This window comes from Dermacentor silvarum, chromosome 2, assembly GCF_013339745.2.
Source record: "Dermacentor silvarum isolate Dsil-2018 chromosome 2, BIME_Dsil_1.4, whole genome shotgun sequence".
In the NCBI taxonomy this organism is placed as follows: Eukaryota; Metazoa; Arthropoda; class Arachnida; order Ixodida; family Ixodidae; genus Dermacentor; species Dermacentor silvarum.
This window is the reverse complement of record NC_051155.1, coordinates 103,376,214-103,404,068: the sequence shown is the minus strand read 5'-3', so window position 1 is coordinate 103,404,068 and position 27,855 is coordinate 103,376,214. Positions and strand designations below refer to the sequence as shown.

At 45.6% G+C, this 27,855-nt stretch overlaps 1 protein-coding gene across 1 annotated transcript in view; it reads left to right on the top strand.

Moving 5' to 3' along the window:
- The window catches only part of LOC119440264 (uncharacterized), a 58,954-nt gene that overhangs the window by 25,207 nt on the left and 5,892 nt on the right, over positions 1-27,855 (top strand). The window contains exons 3-6 of the mRNA XM_049662840.1: positions 13,041-13,146; positions 14,095-14,259; positions 20,575-20,700; positions 22,197-22,312. Of these exons, the coding sequence (XP_049518797.1) occupies positions 13,041-13,146; positions 14,095-14,259; positions 20,575-20,700; positions 22,197-22,312 (513 nt within the window). The remainder of the gene's footprint in view (positions 1-13,040; positions 13,147-14,094; positions 14,260-20,574; positions 20,701-22,196; positions 22,313-27,855) is intronic.

The window sequence follows — 27,855 nt, the reverse complement described above, 5'->3', positions numbered from 1 at the left end:
AGAAGCGCGGTCAACTGATAACATTGTTGCTGCATATATTCTCATGGCAATTTACTGCACACCCCGTTTCGACAGCATCCTTTTCCGGGCGTCTGCTGCAGCGCGACAAGCGCAACCGCGCTCGCCCGTTCACCGCAGCGCCGTCAAAACAATAGCAGTGGAAGTGGAACACATACTTCTCAGAATTCTGCGAGAGACAGGACTGATGGATATATGGCGACGTTCTTAGCGCAGAAACAGACGCTCAGGCAGTCAATTGCCGGCCAGATCTGCCTGGCTAAACCCGCCTGTAGCAACATCTCCACCACCACCAGATTACAGGGCGACTTAATGTGTTTATTTAAATGCAGATTCGGAAAACGAACAGAAAAATGAATAGTCTATGGCCTCAAGATCAAGCCAGCAGCACCAGCCCGGCCATCGCGATCGTATGTGATCGCGCTGCACATGGTTGCAGGTGCGCTTCTATGCCGCGCATAGTCTCAATATCAGCTCCCTCAGCAGTCGGTTCGGTCTAAGGGTCTGGTCGACGATGTATACTCGAGCGGTAACCAACGACGAAATGTGCGCTTCCTTCGCATATAATCCCTGTCTAGGACACGGATAGCTACGAAAGCAGCCATGAAAAAAAAAATGCTTAAGGAAGACAAGGCTACACACACACTGCCAAAGTTATGACAAAAAACTTTATTACGTACCATCCGTATGTGTACATTTCGCGGCCTATCACACTTTCACGTCCTATCAGCGTTCATCTCTTCTCCTTGGCTACTCCTAAGCTGATAAAATTTGGCGGACGCTTAAGCTTCGCCTTTAAGAGTGCAACGCGATGGCATTCAAAGATCCCTGGCTGCTTACCAGCCATTTTTTCCGTATATTCAAAGTACACCCCGACGCTATGACGTCTGTAGGTTGTGGCACGACCGCTTTGTGGTTAAGTCGTACTTTACGGTTTTTCTGGCGGATTTTACTTTGAGAAATTCAATTTTTGTTCACTAACGCATTGCACCATGCGAAGGGCCTGCCCCGTCGGGGTGGTTCGGGATAATGTGGTATGGAATAAGTATTTCCGCCACCGACACCGGCGAGCCCACGCCGACACCGACGCGGACGCGATATTTTCTGCGACACGGGGCTCTTAACGCTGTCGCGTTAAAACACAATGATGCCTTCAAGCAGCGGCAGGCGCGGTTCTGTAAAGATGCGAATGAGGCCTTGCAGTACGAAGCGAAGTGCGGCTCAAGAGCAACAGTGCGTTAAAATTCCGGACGATTTTTCCATGTTGCAAAACGTCATCAGGGTCCCTTTGAGTAATTGACCTAGATAAATGTACTCTTGTACAGGTTCTGGAGAGTGATTGCCAATCAATAGAAAAACTATCGTGGCCTATTAGTTCGATCGCCAGGCCACTACGCTTGAAGACAGAGTATAAGTACAAACACTGGTAATGCAATAATTTTTTTGAGAAGGGCCGAATCGAGATGTCACAGGAACGTACCTGCCACAATGTGCCTGGATTGAGAAAAAGAATGTTTCATATTAAAACTGTTACAGAGGCCAAAAGAGTGACCAGCCTCTAATGTCACGTTCTCGAACGTGAATTGACCTTTAGTTGGAGTGGGTGTTGAGTCCGGGCGCTGAACCGTCAGCACAGTCAGCACTAACCTGCCTTATTGTGTTGTATACAAAAAGTAAACAGAACCAAAAAGAAGTCAGTGAATTAAATAATTAATTAAATAATTATCACTTAATTAATTATTTTATGACAAATTATTTAATGAAAACATAAGCGCCTGCACGTGGTTAAAAGAAATTTCGAGTTCTCTTTCTCACTCAAGCCTTTTACAGCAGGCGGCTTTATTCAGAGGAGGAAAAGAGTTAGCGCTGGATCAAACTGTTAACACAGGCACGGACGTACGCTCCGTGCCACCGATGCGAGACGACTTCGGATGCTTATCCAGATGTGGAAGTATTGCATGAAACCGGAGATATATTAACGTAAGGAGTACTCTTGCTACAGCGCGAAACATGCAATGGATCAGCATTAGTGGCAACTTTTATTTCTTTGTATAAATACCCTCAAGGCCCGAAGGCATTACAAAAAGCAGTGGTTCCAAGTAACAAATGAGAAACGTGCAGCAATAAAGTTTACCATAGTGTCTTCCGCATGGCTATTTTAAGCTTGCATTGCCCGGAATAGTGGCGATAAACACATGTAGGCGGTTACGATCCAGGCTCGTTCTTAGAAGAGAGAAATCTGGTATGATGTTCGAAAATACAGTACACCAACGTTTAGGCTGCGAATAAAACGGGAGCATATGTACAAGGGGCATGTTTGAAGCTGTTTATTTAGAGTTGTTTGAATTGATAGATTTTATGAAACAGACAATATCGTATACATTTGCCACGCGATGTCAGTTCGGATAGATTATGAAATGTTAAGAAGCTGTAACGACGACGTCACGGAAATAACCAGAAAAAAGATAAAACGAGAAGCATGATTTGAAACACTTTCAATTAGTTGAGATAAAGTACTTAGAAGGCTGCCTGACGGCGGAAGCATACTCGAATTTACAGCGAGTAATTGTCTTTTGGAAACTCATTTTAGGCTCTCTTCGGACAGTATTTCAATTGCGGCGCGGCGACCTAAGTGTGTAATTTGTATTGTTAATTATGCACTTTATAAGTAAGTTTGATGTAAGGTAATTTATTGATGATATAAACTTTTCTGTACTAGCTATGAATGTTCTTATATACGCTTTTTTGTCACTATAAAGTTTCATGCTGAGCTTAACAACGTAACCCGGTTTTCAACCATTCTGATATCTGTTTGTCGTCTCCTAAGAATGAATGATAGTTTCCTGAATACTTTCAATGCCAAAGCGAAATCGTCGCTTTACTGATCGCACCATTCACTGCATCGTCATCCCCAAGTACTGAAACTCGAAATTACTACAACTAGATTAAAAAAACAGTTATTTTACTAATTGCGCTATAAGAAAGGTCCCTTAATTGAGGAAAGCTGTCAAGTGGCCTCGTTGTTCCGAAGTTAAAAATAAAAGAACGTGAAAGAATATAGCACACAAGGCGACGCATTTGTCCAGTGCGGTGCTGTGTCTCCGGATGTTTAAAGCGCAGCTCTAAAGGCCGTCCCACATTCAGCGTTTCCCCGGCGTTTTCTGGCGTTTCGTCACCCGGTGTCGCTCAGCGTCGATGCTGAGGGAAGCGCCAAGCCGAAAAGTCGTGGTCAAGGGTGCTATAACGTAAAATGATTCCAAACTGTTTTGATTCCAATTTCTGCAATCAGCCTCCATGATTGGTGAAAACATTTTCGGGCCACTCCCAACTTCGCCTGTCTGTCACACGACGTCACGAAAACCGCGATAGCTTCCCATCTGATATAACGTGTACACACTGATTATGCATGATTAAACCGCACAAAAGAAAAATAATCATTCCTGATTCGACCCTTTTTCACCATTAGCCCTCTGCTATTGGTCCAATGTTTTCTGGCTACGCCCACTTCGCCTGTCTGTCACGCGACCTCACAAAACCACGAAAACTCACACGTCAAAGTGACGTGTACGCGAAAAAATGCATTAATATGCCGAACAAAACTGAAAATTTTTCTGAATAGCCACAGACTGCCCCGTTCCAAAAGGAATCGCTCAGGCCCTCGCTACTCGCACCTACCGCTACGCATGTATTTATTTGCGCATGGTAAACCTTTTTGCGTGGCTGTAAAACGTTATCGAGCCCTTTCGGCATGCATACGACATCGCTCTACCAACTCTACTTTGCTGAGGATCTGGTTTAGCGACAGTCTTATCCTTCCGTTGCACGCCGCCGCGATTTTCCACCAGCCACCGCAAGCGAAGTATGGCGAAGCGGACCCATCGGAGAAGCCGGCACCACCCTCTTCATGCGGTTATCTATTTTCACTGTGCTGGCTCAGCCCCTTCGAAACCCTCTCCACTAAAGCGTGCTCCTCGCCTCTTGTTAGCCAATTAAATAAGAATAACCGCTGAGTGTAGACAATGTTATTGGTTTTGAAAACGAACAAAGGTGACCTTGTCACCTTTACTTGGGAGTGCGGAGGGTTGCGTGCATGCGCTACTCTCGATGGAGGAGAGACACGACCGGCGGCACAGCAAACGAGGATTTAATATGTACAGGGATGGTGAACGCACGCGACACACAACACTAAAACCGAAAGTCAAAACTAAAGGCACGCGAAACTAACATTGATTGAACAAAAGTCTTCACTGGAACTCAAGCAGCAAACTCACATTAACTACAAACTACTTAAACAAAACTATCTCAGTTTCGGAGCCTCGCTCCGCCTTAAAGTCTCTCGGTCAGTCTTAGCTTTTGCTCGCCAGAGTCTGGCCACCTTGGCCCCGGCCTAACTGCGTCGTAAACAAAAACATGGGCTCTTACGGACCGCCGACTTGAAGCTCCTCTCGTCGGGTCCAAGTCGCATTTATTCGGGGCGTCGTTACTGCCTTAGATGCCGACGACTCGCGTTGCCTCCTTTGTCGGTGGTGAGCTCGTCGGTATCTCGTCGGTGATGCGCTCGTCAGCGATGGCGTTCGTCGTAGCTTAGGCCCACCTGCCTAGGCCTAGCGTCGGGATGCGTCGCAACTTCTTCAGAAGTGCCGACGTGTCGTCCCGAGGAGATTAGAACATGCCGGTCTGCCACAGAAGGGGGATCCTCTCGGGGGTGCCTGGTCCGGCCGTGAGAAGCTGCAGCCCGTCCAGGAGCCTCGCCCGAACTTGCTGAGGTCGACGGCCACACCTTGGACGGCCAGCGTCGCGGACTCAACCAGACCCCCAAGTCTCCCGTCGCCAGAACATAGCTGGAGATGCGACCTTCCTGACCCGGTGCCACGTTGAAACTCAACGGACAGCGCCGTTCATCCCTCGACTATGCCTCGGTTCGTGCGCCTCGCGCGCTCGCGCCGTTCCGAACACCGGGCATCGCGTGCTCCTCTTCTTTTTCGCGCCACAGGCGGCCTCTTACATGTGACAGACCTCCTATAAACGATGATTGGGTTGTTCAGACGACGTTGCGGGTCACCGTCCGATGCTTGCGTCAGTGGTTACGTAAATTTGACGTCAGGAGTTTGGAATCAAAACAGTTCGGAATCATTTTTGTTATAGCGCCCTAAGACACACCAGAGATACGGTGGCTAGAAGGGGGAGGTGGGAGCAACGCAGCCGTCGGAGAGCGCGGCGCGTGTTGCAGTGATTCATGATGCCGAGTGGTGGCGCGCGCGTCGACACTAAGATGCCTCCGTTGTATACTTTGGCTGCTGCCGGAGCTAGCGAGTGTGCTCGGTTTGCATGGTTCTGTTCGGTTCTTTTAGCTCCACGGCTCATTTCTGTTTGCATTCACCCTGTGCAGTTGTACCTCCTTGTGGTGACAATAGTTTTAGACGTTGCCATGCCAGGAAGCCATGGCAAGTCGCATGAAACGACAGACGCACTGTTTTGCGCCGAGTGCACAACAGGCTATGTTTCTGCTAGAAAAGCAGAAGAAAAAAAAAACATCCCTTTTCTCGGTACCTGATGACGATGAGGCACTTAAAGCGTGGCAGCGGCCCGGGCCCCATGCATATAAGGCCTTAAACAGGACTTGCAAGATCTGCGAGCTGCACTTCGAACCCCAGTTGAATCATCTACAGGCTGTCCCAACTATCATGCAACAACATTTAAAAATATCCTAATGCCCCGTAGCTGGACAGAACCAAGGCAATGTTGTTTGCCGTCGCTTGTAGATACTCCTATTATTTTTTGCATTCCGCTTACTTATATAATTAGTCTTAATTAATCAACTTCTCGAATATTACAATTAGATGAAAAGTGTCAGTGTGAAAATTGTAGAACAACTTAATAAACTACTGATACAATTTTCCTTTACACGCAAAGTGCCTCAAGCGGCCAGTCGCGCGGCATATTTGCGTGTATTCGCGGGCTTCTTTCACGCTTGGAAAAACACTTTTGTGTAGCACGTATTGAGATACACAAAGCTGTATCGGTAGTTTTTCAAGTTGCTCTACAATTTTCACATTGACACTTTTCATCTAATTATAATATTTCAGAAGTTGCTTAATTAATGAAGACTGATTATGTAATTAGGTGGAATGCAAAAATAATCTGAGTGTCTACAAGCGACGGCAAACAACATTGCCTTTGTTCTGTACAGCTACGGAGCATTTGTATATTTTTAAATCTTGTTGCATCATAGTTTGGACACCCTGTATAATGGATCATATAATCAAGTGCTGTATGTCGTCCTTTTCAGTAATCTTCATGTCCCCGCCGTTCTAGTTCATCAGCAACTAAAATAAGTTTGTTTACTTAACTCCTATGTGGAATGATTTTTAAAGCATCATATATTGATATTAGCCAATTTGACGAGCAGGATGCAATGCGTCGCAGTAATATGACCTAAGGAGCTCCTCACTGCGAGCCTAGAAATCGGTGCAGCTTTTTTTACCCACACCACTAGCATAATCTTCTTCGCATTAGCTGAAATCATTCTTTTTTTCACTCCCGGCGATTCGGGAAAGCACGTAGAACGCGTGTGACCGAGACGAGCGAAAAATATTTGTGCCGGCCGTGACGTGCCCGAATCTAATGCATTTTAACACTTAACCCTTCATCAGAGGATAGCTGCTATTCATTTATTGTCTCATCTACTAACAAGGCGCGATATGCATTAGCTTAACGCTAGTTATGTCAAATATGCGACCGCTAATTGCGAACAGAAACGCCAGCTTCTAAACCCGCGGCACCAACCGCCGCACGTGCTTCCGCGCCCGGGGAGCGATCTTGCTGTCGACTGCAGCGCCGCCGCTGCTGTCATGATTGCTTGCAACACTCCGCCGCCGCCGTAGCTCTCACCTCCCCCTTCTAGCCACCGTACCAGAGATCTCACCGCCGGCGCCGCCGCCGGAAGTGGCTCGATGAGCATCGACCAATCAGCGTGTGAACGCGGCCGCGCCGCTGGCAACTTTTGCAAGCGACTTCCGCAGCAACCATTTCGCATGCGCGCCACCATGGGGCGCCAGTGTCTCGTCGGCGATAAAGCCCCTATATAAAAAAAGTAGCGACACTCTCCTCCTCCACCTTCTCTCCTCCTCGATTCTCCTCTCTTTCGCGCTCGCTCCTCGACCGTGGCGCCGCCTACACCGCTCGAGCGTAGCAGACGACCTTTCGCAGAGTGAATGCGCGCTTAGCAAGGCGGTGCGTTTGAGCGTTTGCGTTTGCTTTCTACCTTCGAGTAACTTCGTGTACAGCATAGAATTTCTGTAAGGAGGGTTATATAAATTCAGTGACGGCAGGTTTTCGTTTATTCCTGTTTTGAAAACTTCTTTTAAGAACCTAAACGAGCGCCAACGCCGTACCATGACGACTCCGAATGTATCGCGTGCGCTACAATTAGGTACGTAACATTTGTCAAGCGCGTGTCGCAAGATCTTGTTGCGAATTGGTGTAAATAATAAGTTTGTGATCGAATGTCAACATCTTGGCCTCCAGCAAGCCCTCGGTAACCTAAATAATCCGCACCGTCCATACCATGTGAATTCGCGACGCGTATCAGATGACGTAAAAAGGCTGATAGAGGACACAAACAATCGCTGCTCTGAAGGTTCGATGGGGCATTACAAGCTACAAAGCTGCCTACATGCGTGCTTGCCAATATTATAAGCACGCGCCAAGGCTCGGGGTGGGCGCTTGTCCTATTATGGTTCTAGTGCCTCATACTCGACAGAATTTTGCGCGGCCGGTCATCCAGTCGGGACTCTGCGTACATAGAAAATGAAATCATTTTTTATTGCGATAGCAATTATATGGACACTCAAAAGCAGATTTCTGCCGTCGGCGTCGCCGTCGCCGTCGCCGTGAGGTTCCGTATGACGTCAATGGAGATGAAATCGTGGCCGCGCGCCGCCGAACGCTGTAGGTGCGAGTGAAAGGGCGCGAGGGACGCGCTCTTTCACGGGGAGTGAACGCACGGCGGAGAACAAACGCGCGTTCTGCGCCGTGCTTCCTTAAGGGCTGCAGAAGTAGGCGTCTCTTTCCTCCTTTACAATCACCATATATGTAGAGCAAACGCGCCTTCTTCCGATGCGCGAGAGGCCGTGGGGGAGGGGGGGGAAGGGGGAGGGAAGGGAGGCGACGTTTAGCTGCGGCACCGAGTGCCTATTTATATCAGAGGCTCCGGCAACAGTCACCAACGCCGCACGCATTTTGAGCGAACGCGGGCAAAATGCCGACGGCGTCGACAACAGTTCGGCGCGTTGCCGGTGCTGCTGCATGTCCAAGTTTATACAGCTGATAAAGCTAATATCATTACTCCGTATATCTCTCTACAAATTTGCTATCGCAATTGATGCTTCACCTTTCAGGTGAAACTGCGACAACTTTTTTTAGCATTCGCTCGCGAAACGGGAAGGCGGTAACATGCAGCGCTTCACTCAGTCTCAAACTAGAGCATAGTGAGCTTACGTTCAGTAAATTATTTTTTCAGGTTTGTGACTTGTCACGTTAGCTCGTCCGTTCACGAAGTGACGTACTTGTCACGAACAGAGTTGCATTAAGGTGCATGCTTTGGGAACGGTTGTGCTCACTCTGAATTTGCGAGATACGACTTTATTGAAGTGATGACGCGCGAAGAATTGCTGCGCTGTGATGCAGCCTAAATTGCGCTAAATTAAATATTTTAGTAGAGGTCAAAATGATCTGAAACAGCATTCGAGTTGGTAGTTCATGGTTTATTTTCAGCATAGATGAATTACAGGTATGCTTTTACCGTCACAAGTCTGTGTGCATAATTACACTTAGCAATACAGGCATTGTTCGCATGCATGAGTTTAAACAAGTGCAAGATGCAGTTTTAGAAGTTTATTAAATTTCTTCCTGCCAATTCGATGAATCCACGTCTTTCTTCTTAACCCGTCGCGCTTGCCGGACGGTATCGAGAAGAGTCGCTTGCCTTTGCTAGAAGTATTTTGGCATCCAAAGGTGCAGCAAGCCATGGTTATGGAAAATGCCTTGAAGCGACGTCGCACTTCCCACAAAACTTAGTTTAACGCATTCTCAAACTTAAACAACAAGGAAGAGCAACGGTACCAACGTGCGCTCCTCGCCAGTCGGTAGACGCTTATCAAGCGAAAATGGCGACGGAGCGTGATCGTAAACAAACGCAGCCAGCGTCCGGCGGCTCGGCGGTCCACGTGATGCCATTAGGCCAATACCAATGCGGCGTCGGCCTCGGACAGGGTGTGCGAGGAGGCGGCGGCATTCTTCAAAGCGTGACGCTACTTTTTTTATATAGGGGCTTTAGTCGGCGAGGCGCCGCCGTCTGAGAAAAGAGCCGCTCGTACTTCCGTGCACGCTGCCGTGAATAATTTTTTGTTTGTGCCGTAGAACTATGAGTAAGGCTTAAAAACCTTAATCAGGAACATTTCTAATAGTCCAGTGTTTTAGTTGAGCGTCTTTACGGTCCGCTCTGCTCAGAGTTGCCCCGCTAAGCCACAGCGGAGCGGCGGGCGATTTTCACGTTTTAGTTACGGTATTTTAGTTATGCGTGTAGCGTAGCGGAGCGGACCGAAACTTATCTGAGGCGAGGGAAACCCGACGGAGCGCGCACGAACCGCTTTCCTTCCCTTTCCCTCCCCGCGACACACCAAACGACTCTGACTAGTCGCGTGCGTCATGTGATCCGGCGCCGGCACAGCTTTCCCTGCACCTGCTCATTCATTCATTCATTCATTCATTCATTCATTCATTCATTCATTCATTCATTCATTCATTCTTTCTCTCTCTCTCTTTCTCTCTTTCTTCCTTTCTTTATTTCTTTCTCCTCCTCCTTTCTTTGTTTCTTTCTGTCTTGGCCCTGGCTCATACCCGCATATGCAATGCGGGTATGCGCCACATGTGAGTTTTTGCATAACCACAATGCCACGGAAACTTCTCAGCTAATACAAGCTTCGCTAGAAAAATTTGGCAGAGACACTTAAGAGTGCTTACGTGTGGAAATACGAAAGCATTAGAGTCCCTTTGCTGAAATATTTTTTTCCGCGCGTACCTTGTCCGCGGAAGCTCTCGTCTGCGTTCTAAATGCGCCTCGGTAAGCGTCTCAACGCGCTCACTTGCCCGCGAGTAGTTCATATAAAGTCTTTAAAAAAGAATAAAGTCTTTTCTCTCATAACTCGAAGGACCGCTCGGCGGCGTTCAATTGGACAATAATGCTTTTTATGTCATACACTCCTTTTATACACTCATGACCTGGCGCCACCTTCTCCCCATTGGCTACGCCGTCACGTGCCCAATGACGCACGCACTAGGTTACGCCTTTACTTAGACAGATGGCTGCGACGTGACGTGTGCAATGACTGCACGCACTAGGCCCACCTTTAGCCAACCAGAACCGTGGAGCCAGCGTGGCGTCGGGGAAGCGATCTTGTCTCGCACCCCGGAAGCCCGGGTTCGGTTCCGACCCAGGCCAAAATATACCAAATTTTCTTGTCAAAGTCATTATTTACTCTTCTTTTACAGGAACCTCCCTGAGAAATTTGACGTCAACCGTGCATTTTATGACGTATTTTTATTCTTTGCGCTGTCGGCCATTTTTGGTACCATAATTCGGTGACGCCTTCCACTAAGACGGATTTTCGCGTAATGTGGCATATAATGCTTTTACATTATATACAGTCGCCCCCGGGACCAACGCCTTTACGGGGACAGGTCGTTCTACGATCTCTGCTAACCAGGAGCTAGCAGATCACAGCGCGAGGGCGAATTAATCGACAACTCGAAGCACATGGACATTTAATTTAGAAAATTAGTTCTGCAGAATTCCGCACTTTGGAGGAAGGTTCATGAAAGGAAAAACTGACATGCACCCGCACGTAGCACGAGCCATATGACTGAGGACTTTAGCGAGAATGTGCAAGAGTAGGGTTGAACAATAATATGCAGAAGCCAAAGGTAGTGTCCAAGTCCCTGGCAAGAGAACAAGAATTGATGATTGGCAATCAGTCTCCTGAACCTGCACAAAAGTACGTTTACCTAGGTGAAGTAGTCACAGGGGAACCTGATTATAAGTAAGACATTTCCAGAAAAATACAAATGGGTTCGAGTACGTACGGCAGGTATTACCAAATCATGACTGGGAGATAACCAATGACATTTACTAGAAGATTGTACAATCATTGCATTATACCGGTACTTGTGTATGAGGCAGAAACTTGGAGGTTAACAAAAAAAAAAAACTTGAGAGAAAGTTAAGGACCGCGCAAGAAGGGTTGGAACAAAAATATTAGACGTAACGTTAACGAGAGCAGAGAGTTAAGCTGACATTAAGAAGAAATAATGGAGCGGGGCAGGCCAGCAGTAACTGGGCATATATTGTATTGACAGATTGGGTGTCAAAAGAAGGCAAGCGCAGTCTAGTATGGCAGAAAATTAGGTCGTGCGATGAAACTAGAAAATTTGCAGGCATAAGTTAATGGAATCTGTTATCGCAAGACAGGGGGAATCGGAGATCGCTGGGAGATGCCTTCGTCCGGCAGCGGACATAAAGAATACGCGATAATAATAAAGCGTTCTCGAAACCATCGGCGGTGTATTTGTTCTCGACGGCACTGAAGTGGCACATTCAAGAGCTCATGCTGAAGCATTCACGATGAAAGATGTGCATCGAACGTGCATGTCTTCAACCTCATCGCAGGCTCTGTATTATTGCTGTCATATCTCGTAGCCATTGGTACGAGGAAAAACAAAACGCATGGCAACAGTGCTAACCTTGAATTTTAGTTTTCCTGGTTTATGATAAGTCAGAGAGCTATTTTCGTGGGTTTCTTTTTACTCCACCCTTTCCGAGCCGTCTTCAAAGCACTACCAGCTAAAGGGTGGCTGTTCGTGGGAGATGGTGTTTCATAACATTTTGATGAAATTGCGAAAATCAGAAAGGGTGAAAGAAAGAAGACAAACAAGGCGCCCTCTATCTCCTGTTTTGTCATGTTCGTCTTATTTGCTTTCTTTCCGAGTTTCGCTAATTCATGTATGCCAGCTAGCCAACTTGAATTGATTTCTTAAGCTTAGTCAGGTGTAGCAAACATGCTCTCAACACCAGTCTGTGGCATTCATTTGTAACGTCTATATCCTGTGACACAAACAACATGCTGTGTCAGTGAGATAGTGCAGACAAACTTGTTAAGCCAATTCTCTATGTGTCTTGCGCGCAGATTCTATCCGATGAAGTACAGTCGTACCATGGGATGATCAGGTACGACGTGTTCGCTGGAAATCGTTCAGCTTTGAGAGTCATGATGCTTCATGTGGCCAGGTAGGAAGAGCATGTTCTAATTGATTCTCTGCGCTTCAGTATTTGGCGTGCAAACCACTTAAACTAATCAGTAAAGTGATTAAGGCCATGGCCGTTGCAATTTGCTTTCGCTAGGCCAATTTACAAGTCTGTTCTCAGCATGCTATGGGAATATCTGCTGTGTGCGTAAGAGCAAAAGCTTTTAAAGGAGTTTGATCTCTTTTCATTAGCGGGCATTCATTATCGTGCACGGCGTACCGCACGCGTCGTTGTTAAGTCGGCGGGAAGTTGTAATTCCCACAGAAACGCTATCCAAAATGCATAAATGGGCAAGCATAAATCTTGGCCCGGCCGCGTTGCTGTAAGCATATTGTTGCATACAACAATGCAGCAGTTGTGACTTCGACACGGACCCATAACATGAAAGATAACTTTTTAATAACGCTGCGGGCAGCGGTGCATAGGCCACCAAGCTAGCGCTGTCAACGCTTTCACAACGGCCACTCCCCCGACACGGACGCTCTCGCCGTCGCTTGAGGCGTTCGCGCTGACGCGGAGTTAGACGTGCAGAGTAGGCTCTGTTGGTTTTATAAAAGTGGAATGTGCGGAGCAGGTGTGAAGACGATTGTATGTATTTTGTGCTGTTCTTGTGGCATGGTAGCCAAATTCCTTTTTTTATCTATAATTTTTGCCCCAACAGCAAACCATCAGTCACCTTCGTGTACCGAGTGTCAGGAATCAGCCGCACGTTTACACACCTGTACTTCGACAACTTCTATTCGGTGAAAATGAATGAACAGAACTTGGTAAGTTTTTACTGCGCGTGGTTTCTTCGTTTTCCTTACGTCTGAAGCTGGAACTGCAGTAAACGGACCGCTGTGATATAGCCAACAAAACAGCTATACACAGACAATTGTCGGCATATGGTTAGCAGACACCGAACAAACCTGTCATCAGAGTTGTTTGAATGTATCAAAAGTTGTCGATTCATTTGTAGGATGTACGGTTACACACACGCATTCATAATTTTCAGGGAATACTAAAAGGTGTTGCGTTTGCCTAAATAAGATGACCGTCAATTTGTTGTAACCTCTTTCTTCCTGAGTAGGCTCAGGCCAAAGGAGGAAGACAAGCCTATTTTGTTCGAAACGTGCAGACAGCCTTGTAACATACCCAAAGACGGTGCAAGAAACTGCTTACGCATATTTCAACTTTTTAGCGGTGAGCTTACTTAAAATTGTCTGGTTAAGCTTTGCCCACACTGTGGTGATTATCTTTCACATATGTATACAAACCTGCTTGAGATTTTTGGAACCTTTGGTGGTCGTTATTTCAATCAAGCTTATTACACCAAGATCCTTGTCACAATACAACGGCTCATATGTCTGTAATACAGGGTTCATAACTTCAATGCAGCCTCGATTCACGAATGATCCGGCATGTGGTTGCAATATACATAAGCCTTTGTGCACATTACGCTTCAATTTAGATGAAGCTTCACGTGGCATTTACCATCCACTTGCATTCGCTTATTTCGTAATCAATATAAATATGTGTAGCATTCTTGCTTGCGGCGGTCACAGCACATAATGACATCGTTTTAGGTAAGGCGCAGAGGAGTTTATTGTGGCTGAAAAGTAGAATACAGTAGCCGTATGCTGCATCATGCGCTTTACTTGAATAAAAAACTCGTATAGAAAGTCCAGTTCTTATTTTGGTCAACAGGTTATACATAGCTGCGCTTTACTTTACAGAGTTCAGTCATAGACCATGATTTGGTTCAACCTATGAGAAGACAAGTCGGCTCCAAATCAATGGCAATATCCATGACCCTCATGGCAAAGCAGTGCCCGAAAGACACGGTGATAAATTTCCGGACTGGAGTCAGCTGCGTCGAGATTCCTCTGAACTTGACGCATGTAAGTGTGCCATTCACTGTTATCTTATTCACTGCTCAGCCTTGTTTCAGCGAGACTGCGGCTGTTGGATGTGAAGCCTAAGAGAAGTGTAACTGCTACGTGTTTTACGTAACAGTTGTCCTCATGTTAAATCTGGGAACTTCTGCCGAATGGTGTAGTTTATAAATAAGTCACTTTTATTTTGAACAGGCTCACGGGAGCGTTTTCAATAATAAGTACTTCATTAAGTAACAACAATGATAGACGATTTCCGGCGACGTCTCGCTGCCAATGGTTTATTACAATCCAAACATTCCTCCAAAATCCCGACTGCCTTCTCAATGAGCAAATAAATCTGCAGAATGTTGAATTGCCGGCCACCCTCAAGAATATTTCCCCTACCATAATTTAGGAAATTCTCAAATGGGTACAAAAATGCTTCACGTTAGAGTTATCTATTTGGTTACGATCACGTCGTTTTTAAGCATACTTCTAGAGTCACCATAGAATTAAGTGAACTGGAATAACGATATCGATTGAATCTGCACCAATGCCTTTTACACTGACTATCTTAAACAAGTTCAGACAACGCGCAGAAGCCACGCAATTTAAGAAACTTGTGCATTGAAATGCTACAGGCGTTCATAAAAAGTCCGTTGATTGTTACGTGCAATAATAAACTGCTTTATAAACACCACGAACTAACACAATGAATGGCTGCCAATAAACAGCCAGGTAGAGAGCGCGCCTGCTTCATTTTCACACGGCTCCGTGTTTTCAGTTTCGTGCCTTGTTCCCCCAACTAGCCATATTTCGTCACCCTGGTCTGTTTAGTAAAAAGCGCAGCATGAATATAATGTCGAACTTCCTCCATTTCGAAGATATGTGGATATTGTCACCTTGTAGTGATCGTCATAAACACAGTGGCAAAACCGTGAATGACGAAAGTAACTCTTATAGGGCGAACTTGTGCCCACAAAACAAGTGACACTCGCAGCACAATGATAGCAGCGAAAAGATTCGGCGATCGTCGAAATCTGATGTGCGGGTCAAGCGCGTCGGCTTTCATACATGTCTCGTTGAAAGTTTCAATGTAATCGTTGGCGCCCGCGTGCCTTCCCGAAACTACTACACAATTCGTATCGCGCATGCAATCTGATTACACAAGGTTCGGCGAGAACATACACAAGAGATAGAATCAGCGATAACATTAGTGGAAATTCCAGTAATGCAGGCGCGTCTTGGGCTGAGCGAGAACTTTAAGTGGTTAGCGGGTGAAATGCAGTCCCAGAGAAAAGGATAAATACGTGCACGTGTCACTATGGTTAGTGCAAGTGCATCATATTTTAAGCTAGCTAATGCCATTATTCGTGTTATTCTTAAAGTATCGGCCAACACCGACTTTTACCATAAAACGCTGGTACTTCCGGAAATATATCATCAATCAGAAAGTTACTGTGCAATCGCCAAATCTTGAAGCGGTACTAATTCATAAGCGTAGTTGAGATTCATTATCGGCCGTATAGTTCGTGCATTTACCACGCATATTATTCTAACGAATGACCAGCTTCCGAACTGTCTGGAACACAAATCAAGATTCGCAGTATTAAACTTCTAGCCTCGAGGATGTGAAACCGCAAATAGGGCACAGTCCTACTGGTTCCAGCAGTTTAAAAAGGAACTCTAGCCAACGAAAGGGCCAATAATGTTTGTTTTTGTTACGTGTAATAGCAAGGAATAATCTAGAAATTACCAGTTCTATGAATATATATATATATATATATATATATATATATAATACCGAGGTTCTTGCCGATAGTAAACGCTACAAGATATATCGCAAAGATCGCATCAACAAAAGTGGTGGCGGTGTCCTTCTTGGTGCAAAAAACGCGCTCACTTCGTACGCGCTCAATCTGCACTCGACCCTTGAAATCATCTGGATAGTCTGTGTGACTAAATACTGCTAAAATCCTAATTAGGATTTGCTACCGCCCGCCGGATTCTAGCAATACCTTTGTACACGAACTTCATGCTAGTATCACTAACGCCAAAAATCGTTCTCCCGCAGATGCAATTTATCTCTTTGGAGACTTTAATCTACCGCTAATTGATTGGACCAATTTATCGTCACCGTGTAGCCTTTCAACAAAACTTATAAACTTAGCCTTAACTTTAACCTGTTTCAAGTCATTGATCAGCCTACCCGTGGTGTAAACACGTTAGACCTGTTACTGACGAACGCTCCGGAAACACTTAAGACAGTGTCTTGTCAAAAAGGCTGTAGTGATCATAATTTAATTGAAGTAACATTGCACTTGCCTCTGCCATTCACAGGAATATCAAAAAAGAAAATCCGGGACTACAACAAAGCCGACTATAACAAAATGAACGTAGAACTCGAAACATTTTAAAATCTAGTTTTACTACCTTCTTTCGAAAATCGGCCTGTAAATGAAAACAGGGCACTTTTCAGAGATAAAATGCCCTCGTTCATTGACCAATGTATCCCAATTATCACAATTTCTGACGATAAATGAAACCCTTGGTTCACCAAATCCCTTCGTAAACATAGAAACAGGAAAAAACGCTTGTACTGTAATGCGAAGCGCGTTGGTACATCTTCTGCTTGGGAACAATACAAACAATGCTTGACCAGTTACTGTTCTGCAATATGCAATGCCAAAGATAAATATTTCCACACCGATTTATCTTCCTTTTGCAAAATTATCCAAAGAAATTCTGGCGCTTCAAATCCCTTGACCAAGGCACAAACCAGTTATCATTACTGGATGATAACAACCTTCCTCTCTCAGATTCCGAGTGCTCGTCTGCATTCAATACGTTTTTGGCATCTGTATTCACTCGGGAAGATCATTCCGACGTGCCATATGTCCCTGAGCACAACTACCAGTACATGCAGCCCATTGAAATCGCGGTGGATGGTATCGCATATCAAGTTAGGCAGCTTAAGGCATCTTCCTCAGCCGGTGTCGGTGATATTAACTCCAAAATGCTAAAAAATACCGTTTTTATATCCAGCACAATATTGTACCACATCTTTCGACAGTCACTATCATCTGGACAATTACCAGACGACTGGAAAATTGCTAAAATAATACCGATTTTTAAATCCGAAAATAAGAATTTACCTGAAAACTACCGTCCGATATCCCTCACATGCATCTGTTTCAAACTTCTTGAGCATATAATCGCCTCCCACGTCTACAATCACCTGGAGACTAACAAATTCTTTTTTTCCAAACCAGCATGGATTCAGGAAGGGCATGTCATGCGAAACACAGCTACTGGAATTGCACTGACCTTCATTCAAACATGAACAATGGCCTACAGACCGATTCCATATTTCTTGATTTTGCCAAAGCTTTCGATTGTATCGCCCATTGCCGCCTTATTTCTAAATTATCTGCCCTTAGATTAGGTTCTCTCACTTTATCATGGCTTCGGAATTTCCTTTCACTTCGCAAGCAGCTCACGATTGTTAATAATACTTCCTCTTACTCTTCCTACGTCTTTTCTGGCGGCCCACAGGGCAGCGTTCTAGGCCCGCTTCTTTTCCTGATCTGTACAAATGACCTGCCGAATAACATATCATCAAGTATTAGAATCTTTGCTGATGACTGCATGTTATACAAAGCAATAAACAGTCCCGACGACCACCTGATCCTTCAAGACGATCTCAACATTATATCTATCTGGTGTACACCTGGCTCATGAGACTAAATAGTGACAAATGTAAAATTATTTCTTTCGGACGTAAGCGTGATGTTTCCATTTTTTCCTACAACATACAGAGAGACAAGCTTTCCCGGGCATCATGTTATAAATATCTTGGCGTTTACCTTACACCAGGCCTCTCCTGGTTTGAACACATCACTGCTGCGTGCGCGAAAGCCCCAAAAACTTTAGGGCATCTACGACGCAACCTCCGTCATTGCCCCTCAAACGTTCGCAAATTATCCTATCTAACTTTCGTCCGCCCACAACTTGAATATGCCTCATCTGTTTTGTCCCCTTCCGCTCATTATCAAATTAACCTGCTTGAAGCAGTTCAGAACACAGCCGCCCGTTACATTTCAAGTAACTATGACAATCATTCAAGTGTGACTCAAATTAAACTTGATCATTCCCTTCAACCATCGGCCATCCGCCGTCAAATATCTCTCCTATGCCTGTTTCGCAAGTACGTCTACAGCAATAAAATAGCCTCATTGCACCTTGAACGCCCACTTTTTACGTCGCGCAGGCTACATAATCACCTCAGCTTCACGCGCATGTTTGGCAATACGAACGCTTTTAACACATCCGCACTTCCACAAGCCATCCGCATGTGGAATGATCTTCCCAATGATATCGCCTGTGATAATAACCTTAACACATTTAGCCACAAGCTTGAGGTACATATTTTTTGTTAAATAGTGATGTAACATGGTCTCGTCGTTTAAGTTCTTTTGTTTATTTTGCGATGTGTTGCGTTTTTGTTTGTTTGTTTTTTCTTCACTTGCACTCAAAGGCTCTTTTAGTGCTTATTTCGGAAACGTATTCTGTTGTGCTGCATTTTTTTTCACGTGCGTTGGAAACTTGCTTTACATTTTGCAATTTACTCTGTTGCGTTGCGTTTTGATGTTCACCTGCATTGTAACCCCGTTTTATACTAGTTTGCTTGTGCTTTCATTGTATTGAGTAATCCCCCCTTACTCAATGCTCTGTGGGCCTGTAAGGTATCGTTATATATATATATATATATATATATATATATATATATATGTACAGGGTGTTTCCGAGAACATTTTCGAAATTTATATACATTGCCTGTGGCAGGTAGCCCAATTATAGTTAATGAGCTGGTCTACTCGAAGAGGCGGACATTACTTGCACAAAAAATGAAATGCATAATGGACTAATCAACATAAATTCACTAATTAAGTTATTACTAATTACCGGATATCCCATATTGCAATTTACAAATTGTAGTCGTGGATTTCTCAATGCGGATCCACTTGGAATTATTTTTCAGGATAACACCAGTCTCGAGATATTGATTACCGAACTTTGCAGAGAAATGCATTGGCGTTCCAGTTAACTTGTGCTCCAATGCATAAAGCGACGTTTTGTTAAGAAACCAATGGAACGCCAATGCATTTCTTCGCAAAGTTCGGGAATTCATATCTCGAAACTGGTGCATGCAGAGAATTCATTCCAAGTGGGTCCGCCTTGCGAACTCCACCGCTACAATTTGTAAATTGCAATATGGGCCATCAGGAAATTACTTAAAAACTGAATGAGTGAAATTTTGTTAGTTATTCAATTATGCATTTCAATTTCTTGTGCAAAAAATGGCCGCCTCTTCTAGTAGACCAGCTCATGAACTAGAATTGTGCTATGTGCCACAGGTAACCTTTAAGAATTTTTGAAAGTGTTCGCTGAAGCACCCTGTATATATACATGTGTTATTCGTTTCGCTTCTAGACATGTAGTCTGAGGTCAACTATAGTACAACAATGGCCTGAGTGTTAAACCGATTTGATTTCTATCTCACTTTCTCGCTCTAGGGCTAGAACTGAAAATTCTTCCACACTTCTGCTCACAACGGTGCCTGCTTAGCGTCTTGTACATATGATTCCCAAAACATGCTTGGCGGGATTATGCATTCGGCTGTAAAAAAAAAAAAAAATCACCGACCATTACTATAGTGCCTAATGTGAAATTCGAGCGATGCTCTATACGTGTTTTCATTTCGCGATATATTGGCTAGCGCGGACAATCTGTCACGTGCGGCACGCGGCAAACGGAGCGAAGAGTGGCGCGACTGCCTCGCTAATCTGGAGATCGCGAGAGCCAGAGCGTGGGTGACGCGTGGGCGCGATTCACAGCATCTGCCACCGACAGACCTGCCCGATGACGTGCGCTACTCTGGTGCCCTCTCGTAGTCATCATCGCCGCACTACGCCTTTCTTCTCACGCTTTCGCCCTACCCTCCTTCACTTTCCGCCTCATGGTTGCGCTGCACCCTCCTCTACGTTTTCCCTCTCGTGTCTTTCATCCCCCGCGGCGCTGCGCGTTCGCTCTTTCATCCTTCGCTGCGTTCGTTCGCTCGGTTACGAGTGACGACGCCAACGCCGACGCTCGTCGCGGCAATGGGCGCCTAAGAGCTGCGCTGTAAAACATTGCCCAAATTTGGTTATTTTGCGTACGGGAGTTATTTCTCGCCTATATAATTTCCTGTGAGGGCGCGCATAGCCATTAAACCTTTAACCTCACGCATCAAAGAAAAGTAACCAACTATTTAAATCTGCATGCTCATTGTTCTCGCAGATATGCACAATACCCCCAGGCAATATCCAGTGCCATCACCACTCAGCCATGACGAGGCGTTATAAAGGCGACGATGACCTGACGGAGGACACTTTCTTCGAAGTGGAGGGGACTTTCGCAGCCAAGGTGAATCAAAACCGTACGTCTCAGTCTAAGGCCGCCGGAGTTAGGCAAGAATCAGAGTACGTGGGTTTAGTAATTACTTAAGTATTTTGCAGAGCAGGTGTAGTAGAGACGAAAAGGGAATTTTCCTGACAATGTAATATTGACACAGGCTCAACCTCCCGTATTTGTTTTTGCGATGCAATGCCTCGCGGTAAGAGTGATTGCGACTTTTGTGCAAGCAGTGTGTGACGCCCCGCACCACATTAAATCTTCAAGGACCTTTTCAAAAGTACATATTAGGACACAATGTCGTCTACAAACTTGGGCGAAGAATATTATTAAACAGATATCAGTGTTGTATCTAGAAGCAATGTGCGCTCTATAACAACACTAACATAACTGGTTTGGAAGTTCGAAGACATAGGTGAAAGTAAACGCGCAAGAAACATTCAGTGCAAACCTAACCCAGAATCCTGAAGGATATTTCAATGAATCCACATGAAGGGCTATGACAGAAAAAGAAATTCGACTAAGCTGCAATTTTATCCGTAGAACACCGTTGATGTGACCACAAAATTCATTAGAATTGTGCAGGTTGACCCATTTTAAGGCATGCTGATGTGCTTCAAGGAACGTTTGCTTGCCCTGGTAAATGTTTTTTACATAAACAATCACGCGCATCGTATTTGCAGAATCTCGGGCCAATCAAAACTATAAATTGATAGATGAAACACCGCTCCTTTAATAGACATACACAAGAAACTTGGGCACTGCCTATGCGGCCATTTGTCGAACTCCATCGCAGTACGCCAGCGTAACTCAATGGGCAACATTAAAAAAATATATTTCAAAAGACCACCCGAATTTTATGGCACTTTCAGTTAGCAACGTCGCGTGGGTACGCCCTTCTAATAACTTGCATACTCACGACACTTAATCATAACTTTCCTGCTGTGTTAGAGCTTTGTTTCAATCCTGATAATAAATTTGGCTATAACGCAGCAATTACATAACGACTGAGTGCCGTGAATACACATGGTAATCGCAAGGTGTGCCCTCTCGACGTTACTAGCTGAAAGTTGCTGACATTCAGGCAGCCTTCTGAACTATCAGTTTCTGAATCTGCTGTCCATTGAGTTGCGCTGGTACACTCCGATGAAGTTCGACAGATAGTCGATGGGGCAATGTCCAAAATGCCCCGACAGGACTTAGAGAGACTGCTTTTTGGTCGTCATATATAGTTGATTGTGAGCAAGTACGGGGCGAAATTTATTGTTTTCAATGAGTTCGAGAGCAAATCATAGCAGGAGACGTAAAAACACTTTTTTTTGTTAAGCTAAGTTGCCATGTAGTGTTCAGCATTGTTCTTATTTTGACACACAAAAAAACTTTACCCCGATTTTTCCCTATACGGCAGTCCACGATGGAGGGGCGGTCTTGCAATAAAATTTACCAGGCGTGCATTTGCGTGTCCGTCCTCGCAATGCTTCCTTATTGGTTGTCTTTATCTGCTGCAGGTATACCTCATTCTGAGGCAGCTGAAACAGGCGCGCGTATTGCCCGTGGCGTTCATCCTCGAGCGCTACGACATGGAGCTGCAGAGCGAGCTACGTTTCTTCGACGCCAACAAAGGGCAAGACGTGCAGTGCGCTGTCCGTCCATTCGGTTTCACGAACGAAACAAAATACAAGCTTTCGAAGTTTTCATAGACACATCGCAGCCCATGGCAAATCTGTTTACTATGTAGCCGCTACTTCTAGTGGTGCGTTCTTGCAAGAGAACCACGACTTTCACATTTCGAGAGAATGCGATCACACCGCGTTCTCTTAATTGTAATTAAAATGCACGAATGATTGGGTACTTCATATAAAATTCGTGATTCTATGGTGCTTAAAATAATGGACAACACTCCGCGGCACTCAGGATGGCAGGTGTTATCGCGAGTGTACTGTAATTTCAAAGCTGGCTGTTTAAGGTACAAATGGATGTTTTACATTTCTAAAGCACATAACAGATAGAAAGATTTATTTATTTATTTTACAATACTTCAGGGAACTACATTGTCCAAGCAGGAGAGGTTACAGTGAGAAGATTTATAAGCACTTTACAAACAAAGATACATTATTGAATTCAACAGCCGACGCAGGTAGAGCATTCCATAACTCGACGGCATGGTATGGCAAAACTTTATTAAGGTCCTTCGGAACGCGCGTCAGCACATAGCGGGCCGCTCCCACGTCGGTACAGAAAGGCCGAGCCTCTCTGCTGCGTCGCAGGCCCTATGGACAGCTCATAGCTGTGCTTCAAGAGGGGGCTGCTTAGAGCAGCCTCACATATGGACGACGCGACGCCGTCGCCGTCGCGTAACGCGGGGCACCGCCAGAGCATACGTTCCAACTCAGCTAGGTCTGAGCATAGCTCGCAAACATTGGTCGATTGTATCTCTGGAGAGAGAGAGAGAGAGAGAGAGAGAGAGAGAGAGAGAGAGAGAGAGAGAGAGAATAAACTTTAATCCAAAGAGCACGCGAGCGTAGGTAGCTCCTCCGCTCTGCAGTGGGTGGTCCCCTCAGTCTAGGAGTCCAGCGGCCTTAGCTGCCCTTCTCGCTCGATTGACCAGGTTGAGCTGGTCCGTCGTGTCGGAGCTGGACAGCGCTGCCTCCCATTGCCGTGTGGTGGGGTGTGTTATGGATGTGAGCTGTGGTGTGTTTGCGCAAGCCCATACCATGTGGTAAAGCGTTTCACATTGATCACAGTTTGGACATTTATAGGAATACAGCGCAGGGTGTATGGCGTGGCAAATACTAAAAGGATAGATTCTGTGTAACAGTGTGGGGTTAGGGTATGCCCCGACCTGGAGTAACCTGAGTGTTAACGCCTGTGGTCTGCCTAGTTTCCTATGTGGCGGAGGATATCGTCTCCTTCCCATGTAAAAACGGTCGGTAAGTTCGTTATATGAGGAGGGAGGGTCCAGATTGTCCATAACCTCAGCGCCGCGCCACCCGGTATCTACGCGGTCAACGACTCCTTGCGCAACTCTGGGGGCCGACTCGTTGAGGTTGGGCGGGGCGCCCTCGATCTGCCCCATGTGTGCGGGGAACCAGATGATCGTGTGCGACTTGATGTCCTTGTCCGGCAGAATGCGCAGGACCTGCTCCGAAAAGGTTCCTTTGGTGAAAGCTCGGACAGCAATCCGCGAGTCGCTGTAGCTCATGGTCCTTCTGTCGTCCAGCAGGGTGAGGGCTATGGCCACCCGCACCGCCACCTCGGCCGACTTCGTTCAAACGGTGCAAGGAAAGCATGAATTTTTTAGAGACTTATTTCTTGGCAAGATACGGACGTACAATCATGCTATGATTAAGCCGTGACGACGGTTTTTGTGGAGCAGGCAAATATTTAAACGTTGCAGGACCTGTTTTCGATCGGTATATCAGATCAAAGAACTTTAGCTTTGCTATCTCCCGTCGTAGTTGCAATAGCTGGAGCTCAAGTGACCGAATCATATAGGAAACTGACGATGTAGTTCGGTAATTCGATAAAATGAAACTCGCTGCAAAAAGCTGTATGCGCTCAATGCTCGCGTTATCTCTAGATAACAGGGATACCACATGATAGCAGCGTACTCAAGGACTTGGACGGACGAGGGTGCGATCTGCTTCTAGCTAAACAATTGAATGATAGATTTTTAGCTTCCGTCGCCAAAAGCAGACTTTCTTATAGGCCTTCATGCACTTCTTATTAGAGAGTTTCAGAATAGGGGCCCCAAAAGTTCGCGGCCCCAAAGAGCTTTGCGGGTGTTAGGGTTGGGGAATGCAGGAGTGAAGAGTTTTAGAATAGGGCTTTGCGTTTGCGAATAGCGTCTTGCGCTTGCAACGGCACTACGGTGTCAAAAAAATACTATTATAAATATTAAAATAAACTATACCATTTTATGATAAGAAGAGTAATTTCGACTTTCGTGGTTTTGCGTTTAATTACAAATGAGAGGTTATTCGATTAGCAGCACGCGATTTGTTGCGCTTTATTTTGAGTAACCAAGTTTACGTGCCTTCATCAGCCAAGCTAATCCACGTTAGGCCTACGAGCCATGAAATTGACAATCGAATTCGGAATCAGCGGCGTCTAGTGGATCAATCTTCATTACACACGTTAGCTGTGAGAAAGCGATAACCGCAGTCACTTCTCCTAGCTTACGAACTTAACGCGTTACCACGAATCTAGCCCAGTTTGGTAGTCGGATAGCCGTCGCTTAGATGGGGGCCGCCATGTTTGTTGACGCAAAGCTTTTGGGGCAGCTTTTGGGGCTCCCGCTAAATCGGTGAAATAGCGTGCCCAACGCAAATCCCAACGCAGTTCGCGTCTCGCGCATGCGCAGTGGTGTCGACGCTACTTTGGCGCTCCAAAACATTTGGGGCCCCTATTCCAAAACTGTTTATTGATGTACAAATCCAACTTAAGGTTATTGATAAATGTTACGCCTAAGTAGGCTATGTAAGAAACTGACTTGATTTGCTGGCCACTAATGGAATAAGTGTAAAGAAGAGGGGTCATTTTAGTAGTAGTAGTCATAGACACCGGTCTCAGCAAAATTATACTGCATTCACTCACGCTCCCACCAATCCGTGAATTTAGAAATGTTATTATTTATTAGCACTTGGGATGTATTGTTGATAACAACAGTATAGAGAATGCAATCATCCGTGAAAAACGGTAGCATTGCGGTAGCATTGTCATATTCTTCTTCTTTCTGGGGTTTTACGTGCCAAAACCAGTTCTGATTATGAGGCATGCTGTAGTGGAGAGCTCCGGATTAATTTTGACCACCTGGGGTTCTTTACCGCGCACTACAACGCAAGCACACGGGCGTTTTTGCACTTCGCTTCCATCGAAATGCGGCCGCCGCGGCCGGGATAGCAGCAATGTCATATATATAGATGAAAAAGAGTAATGGTCCCAATATACACGGAACCTTGTGGAACACCTGATAACACCTGTAACCACTAAACCTAACACCTGATAACACCCTATTCCCTCGATTTCAACAAATTGCGTGAGATTATTCAGGTATGCTGGAACCCAATTAACGAGTATGTCCGGAAGTCCCACTTCCCTCAGGCTGGCAATCAACAAATTATGCGGAACACAATCGAACGCTCCAGATGGATCCGCCAGAAAATGACGTCTATATTAAGCCAATTGTCAGTTGCGCAGAAAAAGTCATGAATTACTGATTATAACTCTGGTATTGTGGAAACATTTTTGCGGAATCCAAGCTTATAAGAAACAAGTTGTCCGATTCGAAATAGTTAAGTATATATGGCTGGCTATTACATGCTTGAGTACCTTATAGCATGTAAATAATAAAGAAATGGGTCAGTATTTTGCAGCAGTTAATTTGTCCCCAGATTGGCGCACTGGGACTACACTTGCTATTAGCCAGTCTGAAGGTAAAGTGGGCTGTTGTAAAGAGCGCCTAAACAGTGTTAAACGATAATTGAAACCACCTCAGCGTATCGTCGAAGAAAGGAGTTGGGTCAGATGCCATCTGCGCCGCATAAAGTTTTACGTCAACGTTTAGAGGTAATCTAAATATGCTTCCATGACTCATGACGACATCAGGCACCACAGGATCTTCACGAGACAAACTGTAAAAAGAATTTTGCGTGGGCAGGCTATTAGGTTTTTACGAAGGTCGGTTGAAACGTACTGACAAATACATGGGCGATATCAGTAGTGTTATTGCTTACGATGCCCTCTATTTTCGATTGATTTATGTACATTCAGCATCAGACAAGAAACGCCAGAACTTTTGAGGCGATTCTTTTCGGAAGTTTGAACGTCTGAAGCTGTAAAACTCAGTTCGCACGTGCCGCATTTTGATTAATGACTCCCTCTTAAGCATGGTTTTAGCGGCGCTACATTTTGTTTTCGTCTTCCACAAAAGACGACGTTTTAAGCGAATGGTCTCACGTGAATTATCCAAGGGTGTACACGCGCGGGCTTTCTTTTGCGAACCGGGATGAACGTATAAATGCCTGCCGCAATTAGGGACGTAGCACGATGACAAAGTGCCGATATATCACCGCCCTGTTCAACTTCGCCGTTAGATAAATGCAGGCTGTCCAAAATTGACTCGTCATCACAGTCAAGTGTGCAGTCACAGTCAAGTGTGCAGTCAAGAAAAGACTGCGAAGCCCGCGCCGTCGGTTCTGCTTTTATTTTTCACGCTATAGATGAGCCAGCTTGTGATCAGAAATTGTATCGCCTATTTCTACGGAACACTAGTCGGGTAAATTTTACGACAAAGCCAGGTCAAGAATACACTGGGTGGTACCAGCAACACGTGTTGGGGCCGTCAACATTTGTTTTAAATCATGACAGAACGCAATATCGAAAAGAAGGCGTGCGGTTTCGGCCCAACGCCGAAGATGATATGTCGAATGTATTCCAGTTTAAACGCGGCAAGTTAAGCCCCCCTGTGAAAAATAATGTTTTTGGACTTGACTAGGCGCTGTAACTCCTCAGATATTGATTGCATGTAGGGTAGCGGGCTCCTGGGGAGGCATGTACAAGTACCCACAAAAGAAATGTCACAGTTTCGCCCTAAGGGCGAAGCAACGAATGCGATAGCAACACAGCAATGGCATACGAAGTAAGGTGAGCGGCTTTGGTAGCAATATGAATTGTAGTAAACATGAGCTGATTAAGTAAGCAGGTGTGCTGCGGCGTAAGTAGACCGACATGAAGAGAGACTCGATGACCATGAGAAGGCGCGTGTGAAACGGTGGTGTTGATGAGAAGCGCTTCCCGTGGGCAGCGCGTGAGAAGGGACACACCTGTAGCGCTGCACTGCCGACCCGGGCAGCATTGCATGTGTAGCGTGCGTTGGAAAATGTGGCCCGACTATTACTAACTGATTGAACAAGCGTGGTGTGAGCGCGCACAAACAAACATGAATAGATCACACTGAATGACTGCAGACAACGACTGTTAAAACGCTGGCAGCGAGCGCATACGCCGCAGCAACGGGCGAAGGTACGTGCGGTCTATCGCTTCAACGGAAACTGAGCGGCGAATGCACGGCGCATAAAGATCAGAGCCGTGTGGAGATAAGCGAAGGTGCGAGCGAGCGACGAGCGCGGGTGTTGGCAGAGTAGAAGTGCACCCCCCCCCCCCCCC